This window comes from Artemia franciscana, chromosome 7 (genome assembly GCF_032884065.1).
Source record: "Artemia franciscana chromosome 7, ASM3288406v1, whole genome shotgun sequence".
Taxonomy (NCBI): Eukaryota; Metazoa; Arthropoda; class Branchiopoda; order Anostraca; family Artemiidae; genus Artemia; species Artemia franciscana.
This window is the reverse complement of record NC_088869.1, coordinates 25351684-25377864: the sequence shown is the minus strand read 5'-3', so window position 1 is coordinate 25377864 and position 26181 is coordinate 25351684. Positions and strand designations below refer to the sequence as shown.

At 35.3% G+C, this 26181-nt stretch overlaps 6 protein-coding genes and 1 non-coding gene across 7 annotated transcripts in view; 4 read left to right on the top strand and 3 right to left on the bottom strand.

Moving 5' to 3' along the window:
- The first annotated feature begins 1124 nt into the window (after positions 1 to 1124).
- Positions 1125 to 1948, top strand: LOC136029048 (histone H1-delta-like). The gene has a single exon (XM_065707082.1). It carries the CDS (start codon positions 1140 to 1142, stop codon positions 1887 to 1889), a length of 750 nt encoding a protein of 249 aa, XP_065563154.1. The 5' UTR covers positions 1125 to 1139; the 3' UTR covers positions 1890 to 1948.
- A 1942-nt stretch (positions 1949 to 3890) lies between these two features.
- Positions 3891 to 4009, bottom strand: LOC136029756 (5S ribosomal RNA). The gene has a single exon (XR_010618094.1). It is a non-coding gene; the product is annotated as a 5S ribosomal RNA (ribosomal RNA).
- Positions 4010 to 4698: 689 nt separating this feature from the next.
- LOC136029636 (histone H2A) lies at positions 4699 to 5079 on the bottom strand. Its single transcript, XM_065708137.1, has one exon. It carries the CDS (start codon positions 5077 to 5079, stop codon positions 4699 to 4701), a length of 381 nt encoding a protein of 126 aa, XP_065564209.1.
- A 169-nt stretch (positions 5080 to 5248) lies between these two features.
- Positions 5249 to 5736, top strand: LOC136029052 (histone H2B). Its single transcript, XM_065707085.1, has one exon. It carries the CDS (start codon positions 5298 to 5300, stop codon positions 5667 to 5669), a length of 372 nt encoding a protein of 123 aa, XP_065563157.1. The 5' UTR covers positions 5249 to 5297; the 3' UTR covers positions 5670 to 5736.
- Positions 5737 to 6477: 741 nt separating this feature from the next.
- LOC136029635 (histone H3) lies at positions 6478 to 6888 on the bottom strand. Its single transcript, XM_065708136.1, has one exon. It carries the CDS (start codon positions 6886 to 6888, stop codon positions 6478 to 6480), a length of 411 nt encoding a protein of 136 aa, XP_065564208.1.
- A 147-nt stretch (positions 6889 to 7035) lies between these two features.
- LOC136029055 (histone H4) lies at positions 7036 to 7439 on the top strand. Its single transcript, XM_065707088.1, has one exon. The coding sequence runs from the start codon at positions 7088 to 7090 to the stop codon at positions 7397 to 7399; it is 312 nt and encodes a 103-aa protein (XP_065563160.1). The 5' UTR covers positions 7036 to 7087; the 3' UTR covers positions 7400 to 7439.
- A 3829-nt stretch (positions 7440 to 11268) lies between these two features.
- Positions 11269 to 26181, top strand: part of LOC136029066 (uncharacterized) — a 28350-nt gene continuing 13437 nt past the window's right edge. The window contains exons 1-3 of the mRNA XM_065707104.1: positions 11269 to 11403; positions 19405 to 19478; positions 22751 to 22799. Of these exons, the coding sequence (XP_065563176.1) occupies positions 19413 to 19478; positions 22751 to 22799 (115 nt within the window). The 5' untranslated portion in view covers positions 11269 to 11403; positions 19405 to 19412. The remainder of the gene's footprint in view (positions 11404 to 19404; positions 19479 to 22750; positions 22800 to 26181) is intronic.

Below are 26181 nucleotides of genomic sequence, written 5' to 3'. Positions count from 1 at the left end.
GGACATTTTTCCCGTTTAAAACAATTCCTTTTTTGTGTAGAACGTATATTAAACTTTGTTAAGTTTTAATGCCTTTTATTAAAGCCTTTGTTTCGAAAAAAGAAAAAAAAAAAAAAAATGCATCCGAGTTCCTTTGACTCATCTTTGGCTGAACAATGTCGTGCTAAAGGGATTCTGATATAAAAAAAAAAAAAAAAAAAAAAAAAAAAAAAACAAAGAAAAACAAATCTAGAGATGCTTGTTTTTAAAAGCCTCCTTATATCCTCCTTGTACTACCACGAATAGAGATTTCAATACCAAAATATAAAAGGCAGACATTCCATACTTACTTATTCATATAAATATAATGATTGTAAATGTGTCATATACTTCTTTTTTTTTAAGATTAGGCAAATTTGTGATTTCTTTTGTTCGATATTAAACAAACTCAAAAATATAGTGCAAAAAGGGACATTTCTCAGGTTACAAATAATTTAGTTTTAGGTGGTATGTATATTGAACTTTTATATAGGCTGTGATTAAAACAAATAAAAACGGTTCATTTCCACTTCCCCCCCCCCTTCCTTGGCATTTCGGAAACCGTAAACCGTAATTCTTGTCTTTTTAAATATAATATTAGAATTAAATGAAATTCATTTTCATTGGAATACGAGTTTGACACTTTGAGCCTCCAATTTAGGTGTCGTTTCTTATTGCTTTATCTTCTGTGTTTTTAGTTGGAGTTTCGGAATTAATTTCAATGCGATTTTGCAAAGACACATGCATGTATGTTACATTGTCTGAAAGCACTTGTACTGGATTTCACTAATAAAAAATAAAAAGTGGACATCGTGGATCTAAATTCCTAGCAAAAAGGTGTTTATTGAAATTGAACACTAGTTTTGACGGATTTGGACTATTCTCTGCCCCTTTGCTGGCAAATTACAATGGATGAAGCAATGAAAAAAATGTCTAACTATAGAAAAATGACCTGTCCATCCTTTAGTATAGGTTTCGTTCCTCAAAAGCTTACCTCCTAGTCAAAAATTCGAATAAAGCCATTTCAAACAAACACAAGCATGGCCCAAATTCCTTAGCTCGCGCACACAGAGAAATGTTAACCCGGGTACGGCGGTTCCCGAAATATAATTGTAAGACTTATGAAAAATGGAGCATGTATTCGATATTTAGTCGCACTAGTGACAGTGACAGAGAAAAGTAGAGAAGAATTGAAAATGTCTGAAATTGAAGCTGAAGTGACACCAGCATCTGTAGAATCCCAGAGCATGGCTACACCAGCCAAGAAGGAAAAGAAAGCAAAGGCTCCAAAACCAGCTAAGGCTGCAAAACCTAAAGGGGATAAAAAGGTCAAGGCACCAGCAAACCACCCAAAATACACGGAAATGATCACCAAATCCATTGCTGACCTGAAAGAACGTGGGGGATCTAGCCGTCAGGCCATTCTCAAATACATAATGGCCAATTTCCAGGTTGGTAATGATGCCAAAGTTGTGAATATGCATCTTAAGCAAGCTTTGAAGCGTTGCCTTGCAAATGGAATTGTTATAAATCCCAAAGGTACTGGCGTAACTGGTTCTTTCAAGCTTGCAAAGCCTGTCAAGGCCGAAAATTCCAAGGCTGTAAAGCCTGCCAAGCCCAAAGCTAACAAAACTTCAGTCAAGAAAACAACCAAACCTATTGCAGTGAAAAAGTCAACTTCAGCCAAAAAGGCTACCAAGCCAATGGCTGGTAGCAAGAAACCTGTAAAGGTTTTCAAGAAACCCACTGTTGCCAAAAAAGCAGTAGCAGCAAAGAAATCGACACCCAAGAAGGGGCCGTCAGTCAAGAAAGCTCCCGCCAAGAAAGTAGCATCTAAAAAGTCAGTAGCTAAGAAACCAGCTAAAAAGTAATGTGTGCAATAAGTTATCCTGCAGTATCAAACAGCCCTTTTCAGGGCTATCAAAGCAAATGCTCGAAACTTTCTGTTCAGAAAGTTATAATGCTATAAACACAAACTTAAATATTTTTGCTTAATTTCTTTTTTCAAATCTTTGACAAAAAAGAAAAGGTTTGATTCAAAAAATGGAAAGACAAAGGTATTTGAACTGTCCAATGGAGTTGAGCCCGAAAATATATGAAGACGAATTGGCCATAAATACATTGTTCAATCACCTTTTATCATAAATAACTGGTAAAGTGCCGCCAATGAAATATAGTGAATGACACGCCATCTTTTCGGAAATCAGAAAGCGACGCCTTCAAATTGCGGTGGCGGAGGTTCCAATCCCGACTAGGCTGATCAATGGTAACTAATATGATTATATCAATCAAAAATAATAACAGATTAAAAGTAATTATACAAGAGTAAAATGATATAATTAAATTATGTTTTTGCTTAAGACAATATAACTTCTTTTTTTTTTTTTTTTTTTTTGAACAGATTCATGAAGGAAGTGTAAATCATGAGAGTTGAAGTTTCATTCCAACTAGGCTTATAAATAGTAGTACTATTTTACAGGAAAATAACACAAACATAAATATTTTTGCTTAATTTCTTTTTCCAAATCTTTGACAAAAAAGAAAAGGTTTGATACAAAAAATTTAGACTCTAAAAATGACTGTTTTTGTTGGTATTGTTTTCTTTTTTTAACAATACAAGACATGAATCACAATCTTTGCAAAAACAAAACAGAAGGAACACAGATTACCTAAAAATGACTCGCTAGCCTCTGAGCAGAAATTGTTCGCCCAGGTAGAGCGGTTCCCTGAATATACGTTAAAAGATAGTCTTTGATTAAAGTCAGTTGTTGTCGCGGCGCTCTTGAAGGAGCAAGTACTTTGGTGTTATTGATGTTACTGATAGACAAAGCTAGTTGGAACTGTAAATTGAAGTTGAGGCCGAAAACATTTGAAGGGACTTTGAACATAGACCAATCAAAGACTAACTTTAAAGTTAGTCTTTGATCTAAGACAGTTGCTTAGGCGGCGCTATTGAAGGAACGAATAGACTTTTGCTATAGATGCTATTGAAAGACCAAGGCAATTTGAACTGTACCATGGAGTTGGGCCCGACAACATATGAAGAGGATTTGGGTGTGGACACATCAAAGACTAATTTTAAAGTAAGTAGTTTGATTTAAGTCAGCTATTTATGCGGCGCTATTGAAGGAACAAGCAGATTTGCGGTGTTGATGCTATTAAAAGACAAAGGTATTTGAACTGTCCAATGGAGTTGAGCCCGAAAATATATGAAGACGATTTGGACATAATAAACACTGTTCAATCACCTTTTATCATAAATTACTGGTAAAGTGCCGCCAATGAAATATATTGAATGACACGCCATCTTTTCGGAAATCAGAAATGAGTGTGAGTCAACTGTTGTTTTGGCGTAGCTGATGAACCAATAAGTAAAGTCAAAAATTGTGACTTGTGATAAAAGTGACATTATAAGCTCCCAGATCAAGGCGATGCCCCATGGATGGGCTGAAATACCAATTCCGGCATAGGAGAATTAATCATTTAAAACTGTATGTTTCTTGGTGGCTTTCAACTTGATTTAATTGCCAAAATGGTCAACTAAAATATCTTGGGGGCTTATAATGTCACTTTGGTTACAATTTTTGACTTTATTTATTGGCTTAGATAAATGTGAGTCAAGTGTTGTGGCTTTGTTCAATTTTAGCCTTCATTTAGTGGCTTATCAGCTAAACCAAAACAGTTGACTCGCATTTATTTATTACCGATAGATGGAAATCAAGGAGATGTCCAACTTAGTCTCTTCTTTTTTCTTATAAAAGATATAATCAGCTTGGCGCTATTAGAATAAGGAACCGAGTTTGTTAAAGGATATTATTTTAGTTTGAAAAAAAAGAATCATAATAATAAAAAAAAATTAAAAAAAGAAAAGATGCCAACAGCACCCGGTGTTCCCAGGCGGTCACCCATCCAAGTACTGACCGGGCCCGACGTTGTGTGACTTCCAGGATCTGACGAGACTGGGTACTTTCAACGTGGTATGGCCGTTGGCTGAGAGATTTTGTAACAAAATAATTGTTGCTCCACAAACTGAAAAGAAATTAAATGCCAAATTTTAGAGTCATGGACCAAGGTTGACAAATATTTTAAAAAGAATCAAAATATGTTTATTAATTCCTTTTTCTTAAAAAAAAAAAAAAAAAAACCTTCATTCCTTCTGAAACAGACCGACAAGCCCCCCAAAATGTTTCTACCTTTGAGATGACTACCCTATGGCTTCCTAGGCTAGTTTAGATCAGTCGAATTAGAGGGTCTTTGAATTGGCTCTCGGTCATTTTTAAAAACAGTTTCCTCGATTTTTGTGTATAATCTATTGGATTTTAAGGTGAAAATGAGCTTCCTTTCCTTCAATAAATTCTTATGCTTTGTAACGAGATGAATGTGAAAGCAAACTGTATTAATTGAAACAAAAGGGCAAGCCTCGAATATATATTTAGATTATGTTGGGGTATAATTTAACGATTTTTAAGGAAAATATCTCCCCCGCCTCCAGTAAATTCTTGCCCTTTGTTACTAGATAATTGTGAAAGTTTTCCTATTCACATTTTTAGCATCCTTAATTTCATAGCTTTTTCCTTTCCCGGGGTGGTTACATGCTATAGAGTGATTCAATCAATTTGTAGCCCTTAAAAGGGCTGTTGGTTAATTTGGGGTAGGTCTTGGAGCTAAAATTAGATTCATTTAGGCCTTTGCCGGTTTTTCAGTCTTCTTTGGTAGAAGGACTGCTTGAATATTGGGCAAAACGCCTCCTTGGGCAATGGTAACCCCCGACAGTAGCTTGTTCAGTTCTTCATCGTTTCTAATGGCTAGCTGAAGGTGACGAGGAATGATACGAGTTTTTTTGTTATCTCGTGCAGCATTACCAGCAAGCTCAAGGACCTCGGCAGCCAAATACTCCATCACCGCTGCAAGGTAAACGGGTGCCCCTGCACCAACTCGCTCCGCATAGTTGCCCTTTCTTAGAAGACGGTGGATCCTTCCCACTGGGAATTGGAGACCTGCCCTGTTTGAACGGGACTTTGCCTTTCCCTTCACTTTTCCACCTTTTCCTCTTCCTGACATGGTTTCTAGATTACAAAATTCACTTGGACTCTTCTTAATAACGAACAAATTGAAAATGATGTCTATTCTTGAAAGCGCAAACAATTTATACTCCGGCTAGCGAACTGAGTTCCTCTGATAAAAGAATTGTGCGCGAACTCTAGTTGGTATATAAACGGGTCCAAGTTTGTAAACGCTATTCATTTGACAATTAGACTTCGTTAAGGTATCACTTAACCATGGCTCCAAAAACTTCAGGAAAAGCAGCAAAGAAAGCTGGTAAGGCGCAGAAAAATATCAGTAAAACTGATAAGAAAAGGAAACGAAAGAGGAAGGAAAGCTACGCCATTTACATTTACAAAGTTCTCAAGCAAGTGCATCCCGACACTGGTGTTTCTAGCAAGGCAATGAGCATCATGAATAGCTTTGTCAATGATATCTTTGAAAGGATTGCTGCGGAAGCCTCTCGTCTAGCTCACTACAACAAGAGGTCCACCATCACTAGCAGAGAGGTTCAAACTGCTGTGAGGCTGCTCCTACCCGGAGAACTTGCCAAGCACGCTGTTAGTGAAGGCACTAAAGCTGTAACAAAGTACACAAGCTCCAAATAAGGGGGTTTCTCCCCTCTATTAGTGCCCAATCAGCCGGGCCCTCCCAAACAGCCCTTTTAAGGGCTAACACCTTATTTCAAATGCTCTACTCTCAAATTGCTTTCATTACTCCTTTGCTCTGATTTGCGAAATCTTGGGTAAGCAAGAACCCATGCTAAACCACAATTCAAAAACAATAAAAAGGTTCCCTGTTTCGAAGGCAGGTCTCAATTTCCTTATTGTATAGAAAGTAATATCTATCGGCGAATAGTTAAAGAGAATAGATTAGGGGGCCTCGACTTTTTCATGACATTCCATCGGTAAACATTTTTAAGGGTCCGTGGGCCCCCATTGGGAGCTGTTCATTTTTTTGGATTTATTAGGCTGGCCTAAATTGGCTTTTCGGGTGTTTTCTTTTCATTAGATGTTTTGGATCTTGTTGAATGCTACGCTGAATCCATGACTCATTTTTACAATAATTTGACGTATATCTGAAATAATTTCGACCTTTTTTTTTTTTTTTGGTTATTTTGCCCGTAGAGTTTTTTGTTTTTTTTTATGTCCGTTGATTTTGAATTAAAATCGAATAGTTGTGGGCATCAAGCCATGGCTAATTGCCTTTCCTTTTCATTAGATAGTTTGAATCTTGTTTAATGTCACGCCGAATCTTATAACTCATTTTTAAAATAATTCTGCCTCCTCGAGTCATACCTTCTTTTTTTCACCAAACACTACGCTGTTTAATGTAATTTCGCCTGTTTTGTTTAAACCATTTAGTGGCCGTTAAAAGGGCCGTTGGTTAAGATGCAATTGCGGTGAACTAGGGTACTTAAGCTCTCTCGCCACGGATTCGACGGGCAAGTTGAATATCTTTGGGCATGATGGTCACCCTCTTGGCGTGAATAGCACACAAGTTGGTATCCTCAAAAAGTCCAACTAAATAGGCCTCGCTGGCTTCTTGTAGTGCCATCACAGCCGAACTCTGGAACCTCAAGTCAGTTTTGAAATCCTGGGCAATCTCTCGCACAAGTCTCTGAAAGGGCAATTTCCTTATTAAGAGTTCGGTACTCTTTTGATAGCGACGAATTTCTCTCAGGGCTACGGTTCCGGGCCTGTATCTGTGTGGTTTTTTTACCCCTCCGGTAGCAGGAGCCGACTTACGTGCTGCCTTGGTCGCAAGCTGCTTTCTAGGTGCCTTTCCGCCCGTTGATTTTCTCGCAGTTTGTTTCGTCCTAGCCATAATGATAGTTTGCCTCTCTTTAAAAGAATGAACAAAGGAACCAATGCCTAGTGGCTTTATTTATACGGAGCATCAGCCGCGCGACAGAGCTAGAGTTTGTCGGGAAAGCACTTAGCGGTATAAATTAAAGCGGGCATTGAAGAAAATTCCTTAGTTTGACAAAAACTTTACAGCTGTTGACGACGCTATCGAATTCAATATGACAGGAAGAGGAAAAGGAGGAAAGGGGCTTGGAAAAGGAGGCGCAAAACGTCATCGCAAAGTTCTTCGTGACAATATCCAGGGTATTACAAAGCCAGCTATCAGAAGACTGGCTCGCCGCGGTGGTGTAAAACGTATATCTGGCCTAATTTACGAGGAAACCAGAGGTGTTCTTAAAGTTTTTCTCGAAAATGTTATTCGTGATGCTGTCACCTACACAGAACATGCCAAGAGAAAGACAGTAACTGCAATGGATGTAGTCTACGCTCTGAAGCGTCAAGGTCGTACATTGTATGGCTTTGGTGGTTAATGCGTTTTCAGCTGTCCCCCTACCCAACGGCCTTTTTAAAGGCCACCAAATCTTTTTAAACACTTTCTAGCTCAAGTTTTTGAGCCTTTTCTTTGTTGTGCCTCTAATATTTTGGTAAATACTTTTCTTTTTTTCGTTTCAGGTGCTATATCTGTTTAGAAATATGCAAACAAATTTTCCATTGCTATTTTACTGTATTTAGCTTTTCATTGCATATTTGAATAAAGTTGCGTATTCTCACCATGGAATTCTTCAAAGAAATAACTGTTGCTATTTAACGGCATAAGCCTATTCTTTCATGTTTGAATGAAGATAGTAGGAACGGAGGAATAAATGTGTTCCTACTCTTGCTAAATTGCCGCTGGACCTTACACTTTGGACAAAAGTATTGCATTAGTTATTTGCAGTTAATAAACAAGTATGAATTTATTTAGCTGGTCGTTGCGGTTTTTTTTTTTTTTTTTTTTATCTTTGATTTTCTAATGTTTGTTTTTAAGCAAAAACTCGAAAATACACTGTAGAAAGGGACATTTTTCCCGTTTAAAATAATTCCTTTATAAGTGGAAACGTATATTAAAAGTTTCAGATAGCCTGAGATCGAAACAAATAAAAGTGAATTTATTTGCGATTATATAGCAACAATTCGTTATGTGTTTTTAACTTTTGCAAAAACTTTGCAAATTTGTGTTTTAGCCTTTTGCGATTTTTTTTTTATTTATTTATGATTTCTAATGTTTGTTTTTAAACTAAAACTCGACAATATACTGTAGAAAGGGACATTTTTCCCGTTTAAAACAATTCCTTTTTTGTGTAGAACGTATATTAAACTTTGTTAAGTTTTAATGCCTTTTATTAAAGCCTTTGTTTCGAAAAAAGAAAAAAAAAAAAAAAATGCATCCGAGTTCCTTTGACTCATCTTTGGCTGAACAATGTCGTGCTAAAGGGATTCTGATATAAAAAAAAAAAAAAAAAAAAAAAAAAAAAAAACAAAGAAAAACAAATCTAGAGATGCTTGTTTTTAAAAGCCTCCTTATATCCTCCTTGTACTACCACGAATAGAGATTTCAATACCAAAATATAAAAGGCAGACATTCCATACTTACTTATTCATATAAATATAATGATTGTAAATGTGTCATATACTTCTTTTTTTTTAAGATTAGGCAAATTTGTGATTTCTTTTGTTCGATATTAAACAAACTCAAAAATATAGTGCAAAAAGGGACATTGGTCGTTTTTTTTAAGAAAGGGACAGTGCAATAAGTGGAAACGTATATTAAAAGTTTCAGATAGCCTGAGATCGAAACAAATAAAAGTGAATTTATTTGCGATTATATAGCAACAATTCGTTATGTGTTTTTAACTTTTGCAAAAACTTTGCAAATTTGTGTTTTAGCCTTTTGCGATTTTTTTTTTATTTATTTATGATTTCTAATGTTTGTTTTTAAACTAAAACTCGACAAAAAAAAAACAAAGAAAAACAAATCTAGAGATGCTTGTTTTTAAAAGTCTCCTTATATCCTCCTTGTACTACCACGAATAGAGATTTCAATACCAAAATATAAAAGGCAGACATTCCATACTTACTTATTCATATAAATGCCTTTAATGCCTTTTATTAAAGCCTTTGTTTCGAAAAAAGAAAAAAAAACAAGTTTTTCAACTGAAAGTAAGGAGCGACATTAAAACTTAAAACGAACAGAAATTACTTAGTATATGAAAGGGGCTGCTTCCTCATCAACGCCCCGCTCTTTACGCTAAAGTTTGACTCTTTCTCTCAAGTCTTCTTTTTAAAACAGTAAAAAACTTTAGCGTAAAGAGCGGGGCGTTGATGAGGAAGCAGCCCCTTTCATATACGAAGTAATTTCTGTTCGTTTTAAGTATTAATGTCGCTCCTTACTTTCAGTTGAAAAAACTTGTTTTTTTATTTAATTTCTGAACGTTTTTGAATCAATGCATGTTTTGATTTTGGCTCTCTGCAGAGAAATAATTAAAACAAAATTTGCATATTTTTTTTTTTTTTTGGCTAAATGGCTCTCTCATAATTTTGATCGAATGGTTTTGAGAAAAAAAGAGCGAGGGAGGAAGCCTAGTTGCCCTCCAATTTTTGGTTAATTAAAAAGGCAACTAGAACTTTTAATTTTTTAAGAATCTTTTTATTGGTAAAAGATATACGTAACTTATAAACTAGCTTACGAAAAGAATGTTTTATTCTCATGTTTTTATTACACATATGAGAGGGTTCGCCCCCTCGTGAGTACCTCTCTCTTTACACTAAATCTTAAATTTTGTCCCCATTCATTAAGAATGACCCCTGAATCACAAAAGCCGTAGAATAAATAGTTGACATTTCTAAAAACACTTTAGCGTAAAGAGCGAGGTATTAGGAGGAGGTGAGCCCCTCATATGGGTAATAATTTCTGTTCGTTTTAATTTTTAATGCTGCTCCTTACTTCCAGCTGAAATAAACTTTTTCATATTTATTTTTTCATTGTTTTTTTTTAAATAATGCTAGTAAATCCTGCGCTCCCTTCATGGAAATTTTCTTCCCCCATGACAAATTCCTCGATGGAAAGCTCCCCCAGTATATCCCCCTCTTCTCAACCCCTCCCCCCAACCAAAAAATCCTCCTGAAAACACCTGTACACTTCCCAATAACCATTACTATATGTAAGCACTGGTCAAAGTTTGTAAATTGTAGCCCCTCCCACGGGGACTGTGGAGGAGTAAGTCGTTTCCAAAGACATAGTTATAAGGTTTTTCAAATACGTTGAATAAAATGGCTATCTCAGAATTTTGATCCGTTGACTTTGAAAAAATAATTAGCGTGGGAGGGGGCCTAGGTGCCCTCCAATTTTTTCGGTCACTTAAAAAGGGCACTAGAACTTTTCATTTCCGTTAGAATGAGCCCTCTCGCAACGTTCTAGGACAACTGGGTCGATACGATCACCCCTGGGAAAAAGAAAAAAAAAATAAAAAAAAAAAAAAATAAACACGCATCCGTGATCTGCCTTCTGGCAAAAAATACAAAATTCCACATTTTTGTAGATAGGAGCTTGAAACTTCTACAGTAGGATTCTCTGATACGCTGAATCTGATGGTGTAATTTTCGTTAAGATTCTATTACTTTTAGGGGGCGTTTCTCCCTATTTTCTAAAATAACACAAATTTTCTCAGGCTCGTAACTTTTGGTGCGTAAGACTAAACTTGATGAAACTTATATATTTAAAATCAGCATTAAAATACGATTCTTTTGATGTAGCTATTGGTATCAAAATTCCATTTTTTAGAGTTTTGGTTTCTATTGAGCCGGGTCGCTCCTTACTACAGTTCGTTACCACGAACTGTTTGAATAAATTATTTACAAGCTAGGTTTAAACCACTTTCTTGGATATTTTGAGTTCATAAAGATGAAAAATGTGCTCGAATTCAGGGCTAGGGTTCTTTGCCCCCTTGATTTTTTTAGTGCCCCACCCTAGATTTTGAAAAAAACCTATTTAGGGTGGTTCTAATTCAAATTACTTCTTTTGGAATTTTGTTAAAAAAAATAGGGAAAATGATATATTCATCCTTCCTCATATTTTTAAAAACTCATTTGCCTCCTTCCCTAAATTTCCGTGACTTGATTCCATTGACACTATTGTTGGAGAAAATGGCATAATTTAGATTTTTCTGGCACAAAGGCTGCTATAAAGCACTACTGCAATACACTTCTAGGATCACATTGAAACAAAATGAAGCTGAAACATATTTGAATGTTTGCAATTCATTATGTTTCGGCAAAACTTCTAAGATATGGCTAGGGAGATGACTAATCAATAATGAATCCATATCTTATCACCGGTTATCCGATACTGCAGTCAAAATTCCTTGACGATGAGACTAGTAACTAATTTTAGTTCCTAGACGAGTGGTTTTGTGGTCTACAGGCCTTGATTTTTCAAGAAAGAGCTAACACTAGATTTACTCTAAAATCTTTGACAAGGAATTAAGCAAAGAGCAAGGTACTTATTGTGTGGTGCTGTGCTGGCAGTTATTTTTGTTTCAGACGAGGGGGGTCACTCCCTTCTTAATTCCTCACTCATTATGCTAAAGTTATTATTTATAGCTTCTAAAAAGGCTTAATATTCTAATTGAACGTTCCTTGTGTTTCATTTGTTGTCTACAAAGAAATGGGACAAATAGTCACACTTTAGCGTAGAGAGGGAGACATCAAGAAGGGGTAACCCCCTCATATACGTAATAATTATTGTTCGTTTTAAGTTTTGATGTCGGTCTTTATTTTCACCTGAAAAATCCTGTTCTTATTATTTAATTTTTGTTTTAGGACTGGAAATTTTAAGACAGTTGCATCCTCTAGCTGAAAATCCTAAACAAATAAAAAGGAAATTGTTCAAACGGAAATTATTCAATTTAGTAATTGAATAATGATACAAAAAATAGAACTTAAATGATGCTTTATTATTGTCGTAAATATTGCAATATTTTAGATTTCTCAGCATATTTGTGTTTTCCTTTCCGTCCAGTTGTTTTTGATTCTCTTGTCACGCACCATGTATCCAAGATGACATGAACAGTTATTTGTTTAGGATACCTTACCACAGACCTTAATATCTTTTGTGCAGCTCAGGATGCATAAGACGCAAGTGAGAATTCTCCTTTCTTCCAAAGTTTTAGTTTAAAGACAAAAACGCCAGGCCAAAAAAGGACCTCATGAATATTATGTTAGAATAATTCCAATCTCCTACTTACAATTGTAACTGCAAACAATCCGAAGATTTTGACTAAAATAATTTATTTAACAGAAAAAAGACAATTTCATGAAGTTTTATACAAAAATTATTTCTGTAACTGCTGGCATATCTCTTCTCTCTGAATATCGGTGCCGAGACTGTGTTCGTCAATTGTTTTCACTCAATCTACTTGTAGTCTCAAGCTCAATCAAACAATTTGATATATGGGTTTAGCTCATAGTCAAACAAGACCTGGGCATTATTGCCGGATGGACATTCATGATCTGGATTGAAAATTTGCCATTCTACCAAAAATCTAGATCCTAGAAATGCTGTAACATTGACAATCAAGATCACGAGTCCTAATCTTGTTTTTGAATTTGACAACTCCCCCTGAATTTTTTTTTATTTTGCCGGGTCGTGAGTTTTATTTATAAATGTTATTGTTCCATAGTTTGCAATTTGACAATCCAATTTTATAAGCCGGTTTTATATAGCTCTTTCTTCCATTGATCATACTCTAGCTCGTAGGAGGAATCTGGTTGTCAATAGAAAGTCCCCTTATTTTCAAATTGGCGTAGACTGAAGAGTTGATCGCTCTCCATCACTTGATGGGCGTTGCGACAGAAAACTTGATCTGCTATACTTCTTACACTTTGCTCCACACTTTTTACAGATTTCCACCAGGCTACGTCTCTTTGTGCCACTGTGATACGCTCCAATCACCTTTGGTAGGTACCATATAGCGTATCTTTTTGCAAGTTCACCACCCCTTAGATTAGGCACTTATCCAGTATCCAGCGAAGTTTTATTGCTTCACACCCACAAAACAAACAGAATACAAAGCTGCCGTTTAACAGTTAGAGTTCAGTATGTTTGAAGACCTTAGGGAATCTTTTTCAAAAAGGTTTTTACAAGTGGCGTAATTTCGTCAAAATGCCGGTGGGGGCAAAGTTTTAGACGATTGTTTCAAGTCAAGTAAAAGTTACAGTAAAAACCACCATCATGGTTGCAGTAGTAGCTGCAACTTAGTAAAGAGGGAACCTCAAGCCATAGTAACCAAACACTAAAAAACATGATTTGAAAAAAAAACTACCTTGTGAGAACAAATTCACCATCTGGCTCTGATTCGGGAATGGCAAATATTATTTCGGTTTATCTTAACAGTAAAAGTTATTTGCGAAAAGAAATTTATGATGTTCTCTAAAAAAAATGAAACTGCTCAAAAATTAGGTCAGATCTAAAAGTGTCACGTGGCACTAAAACTGTTTTTTGTGCCATTTCTCAAGGGGCGTGGTCAGTGGGTTACCAGAACATCAAAGACTGATGTTTAATAGGTCATATAAAAGCTATTGCTCATATCTACGTGACGTTTACAAAAAACGGGACGTTTGCGCCATGTCTCAAGTGGAAAAGCTGGGCCTAGTGGGCAACCAAAACTTCTTAGAAAGATTCTTAATGGCTCGTTTGAAAGGCACTACTCATATCTACGTGCTTTTTATCAATTCTACCATTTATAAGAGTTCTAAAAACGGTAATTTTGGTGCCTCTTTTTTAGTGGAAAGGCTTGGAAGTACTAAAAGATACCATCGTAATAATTGTAGTTCAAAACCCTTATCTGCACGCTTAAAAGAAGCCCTACCGTAGACTCCTTTCCAAGTCCCCATAAGTTTCATAAATTGTCTGCTCACCAGCAGGGTACAACATTAGGAGGGCTAGCAAGCTAGCGCACCATTACAGAGAGATATTCAATGGCTCGTTTAAAAGCTATTGCTCATATCTACTGTTTTTTTTGTTTTTTTTTTACAAATTCTACCATCTGTTAGATTTCATAGAATTGAATATTAACTAGTCCTTTTGCAGAATTGATTTTGAGTGATTCTGAATTCGATTTTTTTTTTTTTTTTTTTTTTAATAATTCCTCATTTTTCCAAATGTGATGGATTATGCACCTCTTTTTCAAACTTGTAAAACTATTTTCCCTCAAAAAAGAATGGAAAGATCCAGTTTCATGGTTTGCAATTACAATTCTAGTAGATCACTAAATCCATACCCCAGCCCTTTACTACTTAGGGGTTGAAGAAGTGTAGGCATGTGGTTATGGAAGAACTCAAAGTTGTTTATTAAAAGAAGCTTCACTTATAATTATATCTACTTTTTCAGCTTATTTACTTATTTTTACTGTTCAACATACATGATAAAACTATTTGTAATTTACATAGAGAAATCATAAAAGCGTATTTGCAAGCTTTTTACAACCGCCTATTTTAAAAACGCCTTTTAAAAAGCCTATTTGCAACATTTATTGCAAATTTTTTGCCTAAATTTTGCAACGAAATCCTAGTGGTACTGAATCCACTCCCCAGCTCTTTACTCCTTAGGGGTTGAAGAAATGTAGGCATTCAGTTCTGGAAAAACTCAAAGTTGTATATTAAAAGAATATTATATTTACCTATTAAAATTATTTACTCATTTTTACTGTTTAATAAACATGATAAAACTACTTGTAATTTACAAAGATAAATCATATTACAAAAAGCCTATTTATATATTTTCTGTGGTATTTATCTAGTTGTCAGCTTACACCTATATGTCTAAAGTGTTTTGGTGTTTATCAGGGGAGGGGGATGTTCAGTGAAATAATTTAGAGATACAAACATTTGGCTTAGGCTTTGAAAACCCTGAAATTCTTCTTTAGAAAAATAGTTACCCATTCCTAACTTTCGATGTATTTCTCCTTCAAATATCGTGTACACCTTTTTGTTCATCACGGATTCCCTGGCATTAATTGAAAAATGATAAGAATTAAATTAAAAAAGAATTTAATTAAATTTAAATTCAACTGAAACATTAAAACATAAGACGAAAAGAAATTATTCCACATATGAGGGGGCTGCCTACTCCCCCCCCCGAAAAAAAATGAAAAAGCCATTGCAGTGTTGCTTCTAAAAATCCCAATTCAAAGCGGGAAAAGATAAATTTCAAAAAACAAAGTTTTTCTGAGGGAAGTAAAGAGCGAAGTTGAAACCTAAAACAAAAACAAACGAAAATAATTGCTTCACAGTCTATCAACACATATAAATAAAACTAGTAAAAATAAACCAACTTATTTTATTCCCCATTGTTTGTGGGATTATAGAAAACTAGCGCTTTACTGAAAACTCAAAACAATATAGGAGTTTTATTACGGCAAAATCAAACCGATTAAGGAAATTTTTACGGCATAAAAATAAAGCATGTTAAGATTGTTGCAGGAAGGGCCATATTCTTGATTTTTTTTTGAGGGGGTGGGCTAACAAAAGGATTTTTTTTTCAGGAGGAGTACAAAAACTTTTAAAACGCATCAAAATTTGTTTATATTAGTTTTTTACGGTTTTTACGAGTCAGACAAACATTTGAAGGGAGGGGGCCCAAACTCCTTAACTTCCCCTGGATACGGCCTTGGCTGCTTGTTTTCTCTCGTTTAATTTGGTATCACTTTTGCACAATAGCTCAGTCTAATGATTGGCTCTAGCTTTGGATCTGGATGGGATATTATATGAAGACTTTGCTAACAAGCCCGGAGTGAAGCCATCTTAATAGCACTAGTACTGTAAACTAGCTTTAGAATGTGTGCCAACTTTAAATTTGCCGTTATATAGAGAGAAACAACCGGATATCTGGAGTTCATATTATTGCTAAATTGATGTTTATTTTGATTAATGCTATAAAGTATTTTTCTTCCAATTTGAAATTGTAAATTACTCACTGTTGTTGTTATGGTTGGTAAGACTAAAATGTTACCAGATATATCAATCTATTATTTCTGTATGCTGTTCAATGACTTTGTGGCTATAAAAATCTATTTATTTCTATGCTTATGTTTTTAAGATAATTTTACTTATATATTGAAAGTTACTGATATCACAGCTGGTGTAAGACTATGATAAGCTTCATAGATTTGTTTTTTATTGCAGGCTGTGCACTTACTTTTGACTCCTAAGTCAATGTTCTCGTTTTTTAAATTTGGTTTTTGTGTTTTCAGTAAAGCACTAGTTTTCTATAATCCTACAAACATCGGAAAATATAATAAGTTGGTGTATTTGTACTAGTTTTATTGATATATGTTCGATAAACTATGAAGTGATTGACTCTTTGTTCGTTTTAAGTTTCAGCTTAGCTCTGTACTTTCCTTAGAAAAACTTAGTTTTTTGAGTTAAATATAGTACCATAAAGGCAAAGGTATACTAAAGAAAAGGATCTGTTTCTCTGAATGCTTAAATAATATGGGACTATCATAGGTTTGACAAAATTAACAAGATTTTAAAAGATGGTATATTTTTTAGCTGGAGGTGGGGTGGGCGACTGAGGGGAGCTTTTCCCTACCCCGAACAAAATTACGCTCTTATTTCGTACCATAAGAGTTTCCGCTCAAACTTCTTGAGCCATTTTCAAGAATGCCCAAAACATTTTTCTAGAGGGTGGGTGAATGGAAAATAAAGATAAGTCAAGGAGGGAGAGGGATTAGACTTAATGTATCATCTGAAAATCGTAGTATTTTTCTCAAAGATTACTAATATTGTGGATTTTAGGTGACTTTGGGGCTTGGGGTGGAGCAGCTGTTACATCACCTTTTTCCCATTGTTAGCCTACCTCTGATATCTTTTGTTTTGATTAACCTATAGTCTATATTTATTTAGCCAACTTTAGACATGTTTTGCTCACAGCCTATATAGACACCAGTTGCACTAACATCGTTCAGAAAAGCAACACATAGCTATCGTCGCGACATTAATTGGCGCTGCGTCAAAACCAGACACTTTCGCAGTTGGAAACTTAATTCCACAGCATATATAGGCACATTATATATGATAAAATTACGCACCCATATAATAAAATTATATGATAACATAACGCAGCCACGGTGGTCACAACAGAAAATTTATGTTTTCCCTCCCGGAGTAGAGCCAAGATCTTTCTGCGCTTGTTGGTTGTTGGAGCGCCGAAGGTTAAGGCCTAGTCTAAAGATGTGTGCTGACTTCCTTCTATGGGCAAGATACGACTCCACGCAACTGGTGTCTATATAGGCTGTGGCTTTGCTGTAGTTTTTTTTTCTGGAAGGGGACTCGGTTTTTTATTCGCAATCTTATACAGGACTTTGATATTGGTTCACAAGCGTACAAACAAATCCTCGTTTGGATTATACAATCGCCAACCCCCATTTCAGCAACCCCCATTTCAGTTGAGCAAAAAAAAAAACTTAAAAAACTTACATCATGATGATGGAATCCCCTTTTCTAAGGAATTCAAGAGCTAGTTTCTTTATTTTACCTAATTCTGTCTTCAATATGTCATGTCATTGTCCTTGTAAACCCCAAAAACGTTTGAGGTGGGATTTCCTTATTGGTGAGGGGGAGAATGTCAGGTAGAATTACGAAAATGGGAGATATTTCAAATAAATCTACTGATAATAAAAAAAAATCACATAATAAAATGGGTAGTGATTTTCGCCTTTTCAAATATTACACCAAAATTTGGTTCCTTTACACTATCTAATTGCGAGGATTTTTTTCACAATCCGGATTGTAAAATCTGCTTTTCTTTTCATGATCCCACAATCCAAAGTTATAACCCTGATTGTCAATTGAAGAAGCCGTAAACCACAAATTGTTTATTCGATTTCATCAGATATCTCGCTCCTAGCAGAATACAATGACCTAAAGTTTCCCTTGATTACATTAACTCTCTGACAAAACCAGCCACCCCCCCCCCGTGTAATGCCACGTAAATCCTGGGAAATCCAGCGAATTTAAAAATACTGATGGATAGTAAACCGCTTCATTTGATTCCAGAACTGTGTCGACTGACTTGTAAATGACTGCCTGGTCTCGAATCTTGATCAGAATAATATTGTTGATTTCGTGGACGTCTCTGTTCTTGGCTGCCAAAATCGTTCATTCAATTAGCCATTTATGATTTTTTAAATTGGTTAGAATATTAGGAAATACCTTTTCAATCAAATCATTTTTTGACGTCACTAAATTACAGAATTCAGGAGGCAGTTGTGTACGTCCTGAAATTGAGTCAACTGGGAGCTTCCGTTTCCAATTACCAGCAATTGACCTGAAAATATTTCACCAGAGGGATTGTTTTGCAATCGGACATTAGATCATTAGATCCATCATAATTTTTAAATTCGCCGGATCTCCCAGGGTTTCCACCACACGTACTACAACTAAAATCGGGGAAACCAATAATATTGTTGCGAAATATTAACCCATCAAAGCTTTGCAATGGCACGCGACTTGCCGTAAAAAACAACAAAAAAAAAATGGAAAAAGTAATGGAGGCAACAATCTTGACAGGGCTTTCCGAGGGTGAGGCTGTTCTTATTCCTCGCATTCCCATGATTCCAACGGATCTTCCTTATCAATTTAAAAGACTACAATTCCGAATTCGATTAGCATTTGCAATCACCATCAACAAGCGCAAGGGCAATCATTAGAAAAATGCAGTATAGATCTTAATACCGATTGTTTTTTCCATGGACAATTCTATGTTGCATGTTCTAGAGTCGGTAAACCGGAAAATCTATTTATATGCACAGACAATGGAACAGCGAAAAGTGTTGTATATCCACAAGTTTTACACAGTTAAAAATTAGCACCTTGCATATGTATTGCTTTAGGGGGGGGGCTTAGGCTTGCGTTCTCAGAAACAAATTACCAAAAGAAAGCGTGTCGATGCATTACAAGAGCAACGCGAAAGCTGGCCTGCGGCTGAAAGAGAAAGTAAAAAAAAGAATTCGTGTCGAGGAATTACCGAAGTATATCAGAGGAATTGCCAGTTGTATATCCGCAAGTTTTACGCAGCTAAAAATTAGCACCTTGCACACGTGTTGCTGGGAACGTTCTGGAAGAAACTAAAATTAAAGAAGAAAAATAAAATAAAAAAAGAAGAAAAAAACTTAAAAAACTAATATAAAGATAGACAACTAAAAAACAAAGAAGAAAAAAACTATAAAAAAAAAATTTGGGACCCATTAATATATATATATATATATATATATATATATATATATATATATATATATATATATATATATATATATATATATATATATATATATATATATATATATATATATATATATATATATAGATAGATAGATAGATAGATAGATAGATAGTCTGTGAGCCCCATTTTACCAAGTGACTGAAGTATTATTTGGAATAAAAAAAATAAAAATATCCCATTTTCGTATTGTGGCAATAAAACATTTTCTTTCTACAGGAAAGCCAATGAAAAGCAAGAAGTCAAAGATCAATCCAGAAGTGTGGGTTTATGGTACCGCCATTTGGGGAACGGTAATATCTTTTCCTGAAATTGAAATACTAAGACTGGCAGAAATTTTTTGTAATGTCTATCCCTTCCATACCTAGAAAGGCTATGAAAATAAGAAAATTTTGACTTTTTCTTGCTCTAGGTTTTCCTTTTTATTGTATTTGAAAGAAAAAAGTTTATCGATAAAGTTAATATGAAGTCAAGTTTGAAACAAACGGAAGTTACTTTTGAAGAAATTGAACCAAGCAAATTATGTTAAACATCAAACAAGTTTAAATGGCAGTAAGTACCTTTGGAGTTGCCACTACCTTTAAACCTATTGGAAAGCAAGAATGTGTTTGAAAATTTTCTTGCAAATGAAACAAATTTTCAACATTTACCTATTTTTATTCGTTAGATAACGGGGAAGTTTCCTCATCGTTATTTCCCTTTTTTTTGTAACTCTAAACCTTCCAGTTTATTTAAGACAGTTATTTCGATGCTATCAGCTCAAATGACATTAATTCTCATTAATTTGTCCTTCCGTTTGATTCCTTTCTTTCAAATGCATAGAAAACGAATCAGCTGAATAAAAATGTCAATTTAATCCAAGTATATATAGTGGTTGAAAACCTCCCCAGGAAATGCTGTGATTGGAATTATTTTTATCCTGTATTTAAATATAATTTACCTATTTGTTGCATTTTTTTCTTCAGCTCAAAACTCCTTAAATCGCCTGCTATGATACAGATTTAAAATTCTTTATTAAACATATACATGCTGTATTTTGCTTTTGGACTTGTCTTATCAACAATCTCTGAATATTTCAGTGTAACTGTCTTAGAAATTGTAATCCATTCGCGAATTATTTATTCCGTATATAATGTTTTATTTCAAGACACAAAATTACGATCAAAAGCCCATATTTGTAACAAGTCCCTTTAATACCTGCTTCGGTGAAAATCCAGGTGCTGGCTTAAATGCCAAATGCACTATCAGCTTTGGGCTGCAGGTGCTGATAGTGTGGTAAATGAGTTTCTTAAATATCGTGGCTCCGAGGTTAAAAATAAGTAACTGAAGATTATGAACATGATTTTGGAAAAAGGGAAAGTACCTAACGATTTCAGGAAAACCGTAATTGAACCACTGTATGAGAAAGGTGATAAGAGTGAGTCTCGTAATTATCGAGGCATTAGTCTGGTCTCTGTAGGTAGAAATTACTTAGTAACATGATACTTCTTAGACTGAAAGATGCTGTAGAAAAAGTTTTAAGAGAAGGGCAGAGTGGTTTTAGATAAGGGAGAGGATGTGTCGACCAATTTGTACTCTTAGGTTAATAATTGAGAAGTGCCTTAGTTTTCAAACACCTTTGGACCTCAGTTTTATAGATTACGAGCAAGTCCGTTGATAGAAAAGCTTAAGCAAGGGTCTTATTATCCTTATTTGGTATACCAGACAAAAACATTAAAGTGATGAGTGCCATGTACGAGAATAATATTGCTGCGGTTAAAGTAGAAAATGAGGTTAGAAGCTAGTTTTTGTATTAAATCAGGGGTTAAACAGGGTTGTTTTTATCCCCCTTTATATGGATCCTTTTGATAGACTTTGTCTTAAAGAGCACATGGAAGACAATGGGAGACCACGGAATCAATTGGGGAGGAAAAACTCTCCTGGACTTATATTATGGTGATGATTAAAGCATCCTAGATAAAAGTGTGAGCAAAATGAATTAACTCTTAGTGGTTTTGCGAGTTCAGGGTGCTAGAATAGGTTTGAAAATTTATATTAAGAAGACTAAGTCACTAAGGCTAGGAATAAGTGAAGATGAAACGATGAAGTTGGGTAACGAAAAGATTGATCTGGTGGGCTGCTCCGCTTACCTTCGTAGTATTATTAGTAAAGATGGTAGGTTCAGTGAAGGTGTTAAAAGCAAAATAGCCAAGGCTCAATTTTTTTTTTCACAACTACAAAAAGTTTGGAAGAATAGAAAAATAAGTCTGGTAACCAAGATTTTAATATTGGAAGGCACAATGATGACAGTTGCCAAATATGACTCTAAAGAATGGATGCTCCGACAAGCAGATGAAGATTTGATAGATGTTTTCCAAAGAAATTTCCTAATGATTGTTCTTGATGCCCGGCTGACTGATCGTATTTCAAACAGGAGGCTGTACGAAAAATTTTGTTCTATCCCACTCTCTAGGGCTACAATGAAAGAAAGGTTGAGACGGTTAGGACACCTTCTGCGGAGGAAGCATGACAGATTGCTGAATATTGTCCTTTTCAGCCAACCGTCTAGGGCTAAACGAAAAGCAGGTCGTCCTCGTCTGGGGTGGGAGGAAGTCATAACGAAAGATTTGAAGGAAATAGAACTTCTTGGTAGGGTATAAAGAGGGAGGCTTTGAATGGTTTGGGATGGAGGAGGAGCGTTCATAGCTGTGTTAGCCTTAGGCGGCTTGGTGCTGCGGTGAGTTGTTAGTAGTAGTAGCAGTAGTAGTAGTAGTAGTAGTAGTAGTAGTAGTAGTAGTAGTAGTAGTAGTAGTAGTAGTAGTAGTAGTAGTAGTAGTAGTAGTAGTAGTAGTAGTAGTAGTAGTAGTAGTAGTATTAGTAGTAGTAGTAGTAGTAGTAGTCTGGTAAAAACTGTGTTTGCTCTTGAGCTTCTATATTTCAATTTTACTTTCAGAATGACAATTAACAAATTCCGCAATCCTTCGAAATAAGCTGGTGGTTGTTAGAAGTTACTACTGAAATACCTTCTGTATTTTTGTAATTTTGTGTTTCTCACTACTATGATTACAAATTAAAAAAAAACTAAAACACTAAAATGGGTTAAAATATAGCATACTGTTTTTTGTGTTATTACAAACACGTTGTAATCTTTGTGTCAGAATTGTCGGCAGTAACCTAAAACATTGTTCTAAATAAAATCAGGTCTTCAATACCGTGTGTGGTGTTCCTTAGGATCTAAGTCAGGGCAGTATTTTGCTAAATTTGGGATCCAAAGGTATCTTACCTCAGGACAGCGGCTTGCTCCCCTAGAGAATCAAACACACTAGATTTGTGTTGTGACTGTCTTTTTTATTTGGTCCTGAATTTTGACTCCGATTTACGAAAATTTTAGGGGGAAAGTATTTGAAAAAAAGTAAGATACCAAAAAGGGAATTTTTGAAATTAAAAAAGGGGATGTCAGAGATTTTGAGGAAAAAACATCCAAAAGGTTATTTTTCTTCTTAAATCTATAATGTGTAAATTAAACTGCTTTACCGTAGTATGTTAGAAAATAGCTTATTTACAGTCAATCATGTCTTTCTTTCAGCTTTACAGTATATTCTTTGGAGCCTGGGCATCGTTTGCTGGAGTGGAAGGTATTATGATTATCTCTACTTTATTCGTTACACCTATGTGGCGCATTTACAACGCAAAAGAGAGACAGATATTGAGAGGAAGAGAGAGAAGGAGGAAGTGAGGGCAAAAGATAGGGAGAAAAATAGAGACAGATAGATAAAGGGAAAGGAGTACAACAATTTAGATTCCATGTTATATAAAGGTTTCAATCTCGGCTTAGATGGAGATTGTCTATTCCGAGCGAAAATTATAAAATAAATAAATGAGTGAAATGAAATTTTCACCAAAAGGTATGACGGTAGTCTAAAAAATTTTAAAAGTCCTCTTTTAGGAGACAGAGTCCATTTTATCTAAAGGTTAATTTAAGAAACTTTTTTCACAAGATAAGTTTCCAAAATAAAAGTAATGAGCTCTAAGAATGAGCAAAAATAAAGTCAAATAATCTTCCAAGCGTAAAACTACCACAAATAGCTATCAATAAATAAATTAAATCTAAAACGAACAGAAATTACAATAAATAGCCGGGTGAAACTTAAAACGAGCAGAAATTAACATGAGTAGGGCTAATAATCCTCATGCTGTATCACCAGAAAAAAATTTGTGCTTTTCTGAAAAAAATGAACAAACAAATGACCGTGGTTTGTAAGTCAAATTGACTAATACTGATTATACTAACATTTCCTCGTTAAAATTTTCATAATTTTTCGTTTATGAAAGTAAGAAAGGTGAAAACATTTCAAACATATTCTGTTTTCAGTAAAGCACTGAAACTTACTTATGCCTAATCCAAACTCCTCCAGTTTGTCAGTAAGGATACTCTTCTTCCCCTGACAGACATTAAAGGTCAGGATTACGCCTTTGCTTTTCCAGGCCGTGAAGATCTTTATACCTCATGAGATTTGTTTGCCATGTATGTGCTGCTTTATATTTAAAGCTCCATTTTGAGGACCCGTTTTTTTCATCAACTGAAATGTGTTCAAAAAGTGTGATATTCTCAGTTTTTTGCAAGGATCAGTAGACGACAGGCTGCAGCTTTCACAACCGATTCGGGCTCTCGTTCGTGATCCTTGGCTTTTTTGTCAACCAAGTGAAAGAAGTTCTGAACACGACAAAATCTGTTGAAATTTAAGATGTCGATTATAAGCGGCACGCGAGTTCAACTGCTATAGTACATGTGATATCCGGGATGCTTAAAGGAACTCAAAGCAATGTATATTCCAATGACTTATTTATTTCTGTAGCAGTATTACCGATACTCGTTCCTGTTTCTTGTACAGAGCATAGATTTATTTGCTCCGCTTCAAGTTCATAAAAGTTCCAATCTAAATACTTATTGAAATATTTCACAGGTTCTTCTCGTCCAACTGGCTGTGGACTTAGTCTACAATCGTGGACTTCCTTTTAAATGTACCATTTTTCAAGATCAGTTGAAGTTGCTTTCGACTTGATGCTGCCATGGCAATTGGTATAGCATCTTCTTTGTCAACACTTTCAGATGACGTTTCAATGTCATCACTCTGGTTTCGCACTTTCGGTGGCTTTCAATCTTCCTCTTCATCATACGAGTTTGGCAAGCCGGAAAGAACAGACAAATAGGAATGTATCTCGTCCGAGACGTTGACAGTATCCGCATACCAGACTCTTCTTATTGGCAACACACCAAACGAATCCGTGAAAAAAAAAAGAAAAAAAAAGTATGTACTAAGACAGGAAAAAAAAACAGCTAAGAGAACAGCAAAACACGAAGAAGAATCCACTAAAAATAGCATGACCAATAACTGTCAAAATTGGATGAAACGTTGAGTACGGGTCACCATGTCCTCATACAAGAATGGATTTTGAAAAAAAAAAACAAAAAAAAAACAGTGAACTCTGTCTGTAGATTTTATTGCCGAAAATAAGTATATTGGCTCTAGATATAAAGAACAAAATAGTTTTTTATAGAAGTGATTTCATAGAACTGTTTTGGAACTGGAATGAACATACCTGGTAAGCCCATTTCCTGACACACAATGGGAATTCAATTTCAAAAACCACAAAAAATTGACACTTGAAGTAATTCTGATGAAAACTGTACCATTCCTGTTTTCACCATCGGAGAGTATGAGACACAAATCTATGAAGTCACACAATCTTACGGATTCTTGAAAATTGTCCTTGGGCACTAGGTATTTGGAAAACTGGGTATTTAGGAAAATGGGGTATTACCCCATTTGAAAATGGGGTATTTAGCATATCCTGAGGTGAGGACACCGTGACCGAAAGGCTTAAGCATTCGCAGAGACGCAATAGCTATTTTGCGATTTGTGCCTCATCCTTCAAGTATTTTTTAAAGGAACAAATAGGATGTGTGCTAGGGCGAATTAGTTCTTACGATTGGTTGATTAATAATATAACAACAGCTCTGCAGATTTTTGATATTACACTAATTTGAGGTATATTCAAAGCTATACCTGTTCTTGTTAAAGAAAGTACGGACTGAAATAGATTCACACTCAATCAAAATAAATTAGGTCATTGGGTCTGCAGCCTCTTGGATGAAAAGCTGGTATAGTAACTTGTTAATTTTGGTATCCAATAAGTTCAAAGGAGTTTAAAATTTGGGTAAAACCTTATATAATTCTATCCCCCAAGGCAAATAAGTACCATGATACAGATGACTTAATATCTATGTCTGTCTAACTTTATGCATCTATCTATCTGTATATATTATCTATCTGTGTTTATAGAGGAACTGTGATGCTTACTCGCTAAAACTGGCACCCTAGAAAAATCAGCAATTAAAAATTTACGGGTAAAAAATTGGGTGCAAATATTTAAAAATACACCTCTTTCATCCCTACCCCCTTCCAAGGACTGCAAGTCGAAAATCTTCATATTTAAAACCTTATTCAGCTAAATAGCATTCAGAAAGAGTCTAGCGTATGAAGGAAGGGCCATAAGAACGAAATTTTGAAGTTATTAAAACTGAACAATTATTTAAGTAGTATAGCTTTCAATACAGAAGCAGGAGTAAAAGAGGGTCCAAGAAAGAAGAGAAGCAAATTTCTTTGAGGACCCCCCCCCCTCTTCCTTAGAACTTCGAATCTAGTTCATCAATGTTTAGAATTGTTTTAATAATAAAGTGTCCAGTGCAGGTCTAACCAAAACTAAGTTATTAAAGGGATAACCTCTAAGAATCAAAATCAGTCTCCAGAATTATAGCCTTCAACCAAAGGGTATCCAGAGCTGTTTCATCTGAAGAAGAAGGCAAATGTTTCTAGAAGAAGCACACAATGCTTCCATAATCTTTTTATTTTCCATCTAATTAACCTACATTTTACGTTTCTAACACTTTTGCTCCTATCACCAAATGTATTTGAAAGATGGGCTGTTCACCGCTACTTCGACTTTAGACAAAGT

Bases quoted from the DNA above. Each gene is read 5' to 3' on its own strand.
- LOC136029055 (XM_065707088.1), top strand. From the start codon at position 7,088: ATGACAGGAAGAGGAAAAGGAGGAAAGGGGCTTGGAAAAGGAGGCGCA.
- LOC136029636 (XM_065708137.1), bottom strand. From the start codon at position 5,079: ATGTCAGGAAGAGGAAAAGGTGGAAAAGTGAAGGGAAAGGCAAAGTCC.
- LOC136029048 (XM_065707082.1), top strand. From the start codon at position 1,140: ATGAAAAATGGAGCATGTATTCGATATTTAGTCGCACTAGTGACAGTG.
- LOC136029052 (XM_065707085.1), top strand. From the start codon at position 5,298: ATGGCTCCAAAAACTTCAGGAAAAGCAGCAAAGAAAGCTGGTAAGGCG.
- LOC136029635 (XM_065708136.1), bottom strand. From the start codon at position 6,888: ATGGCTAGGACGAAACAAACTGCGAGAAAATCAACGGGCGGAAAGGCA.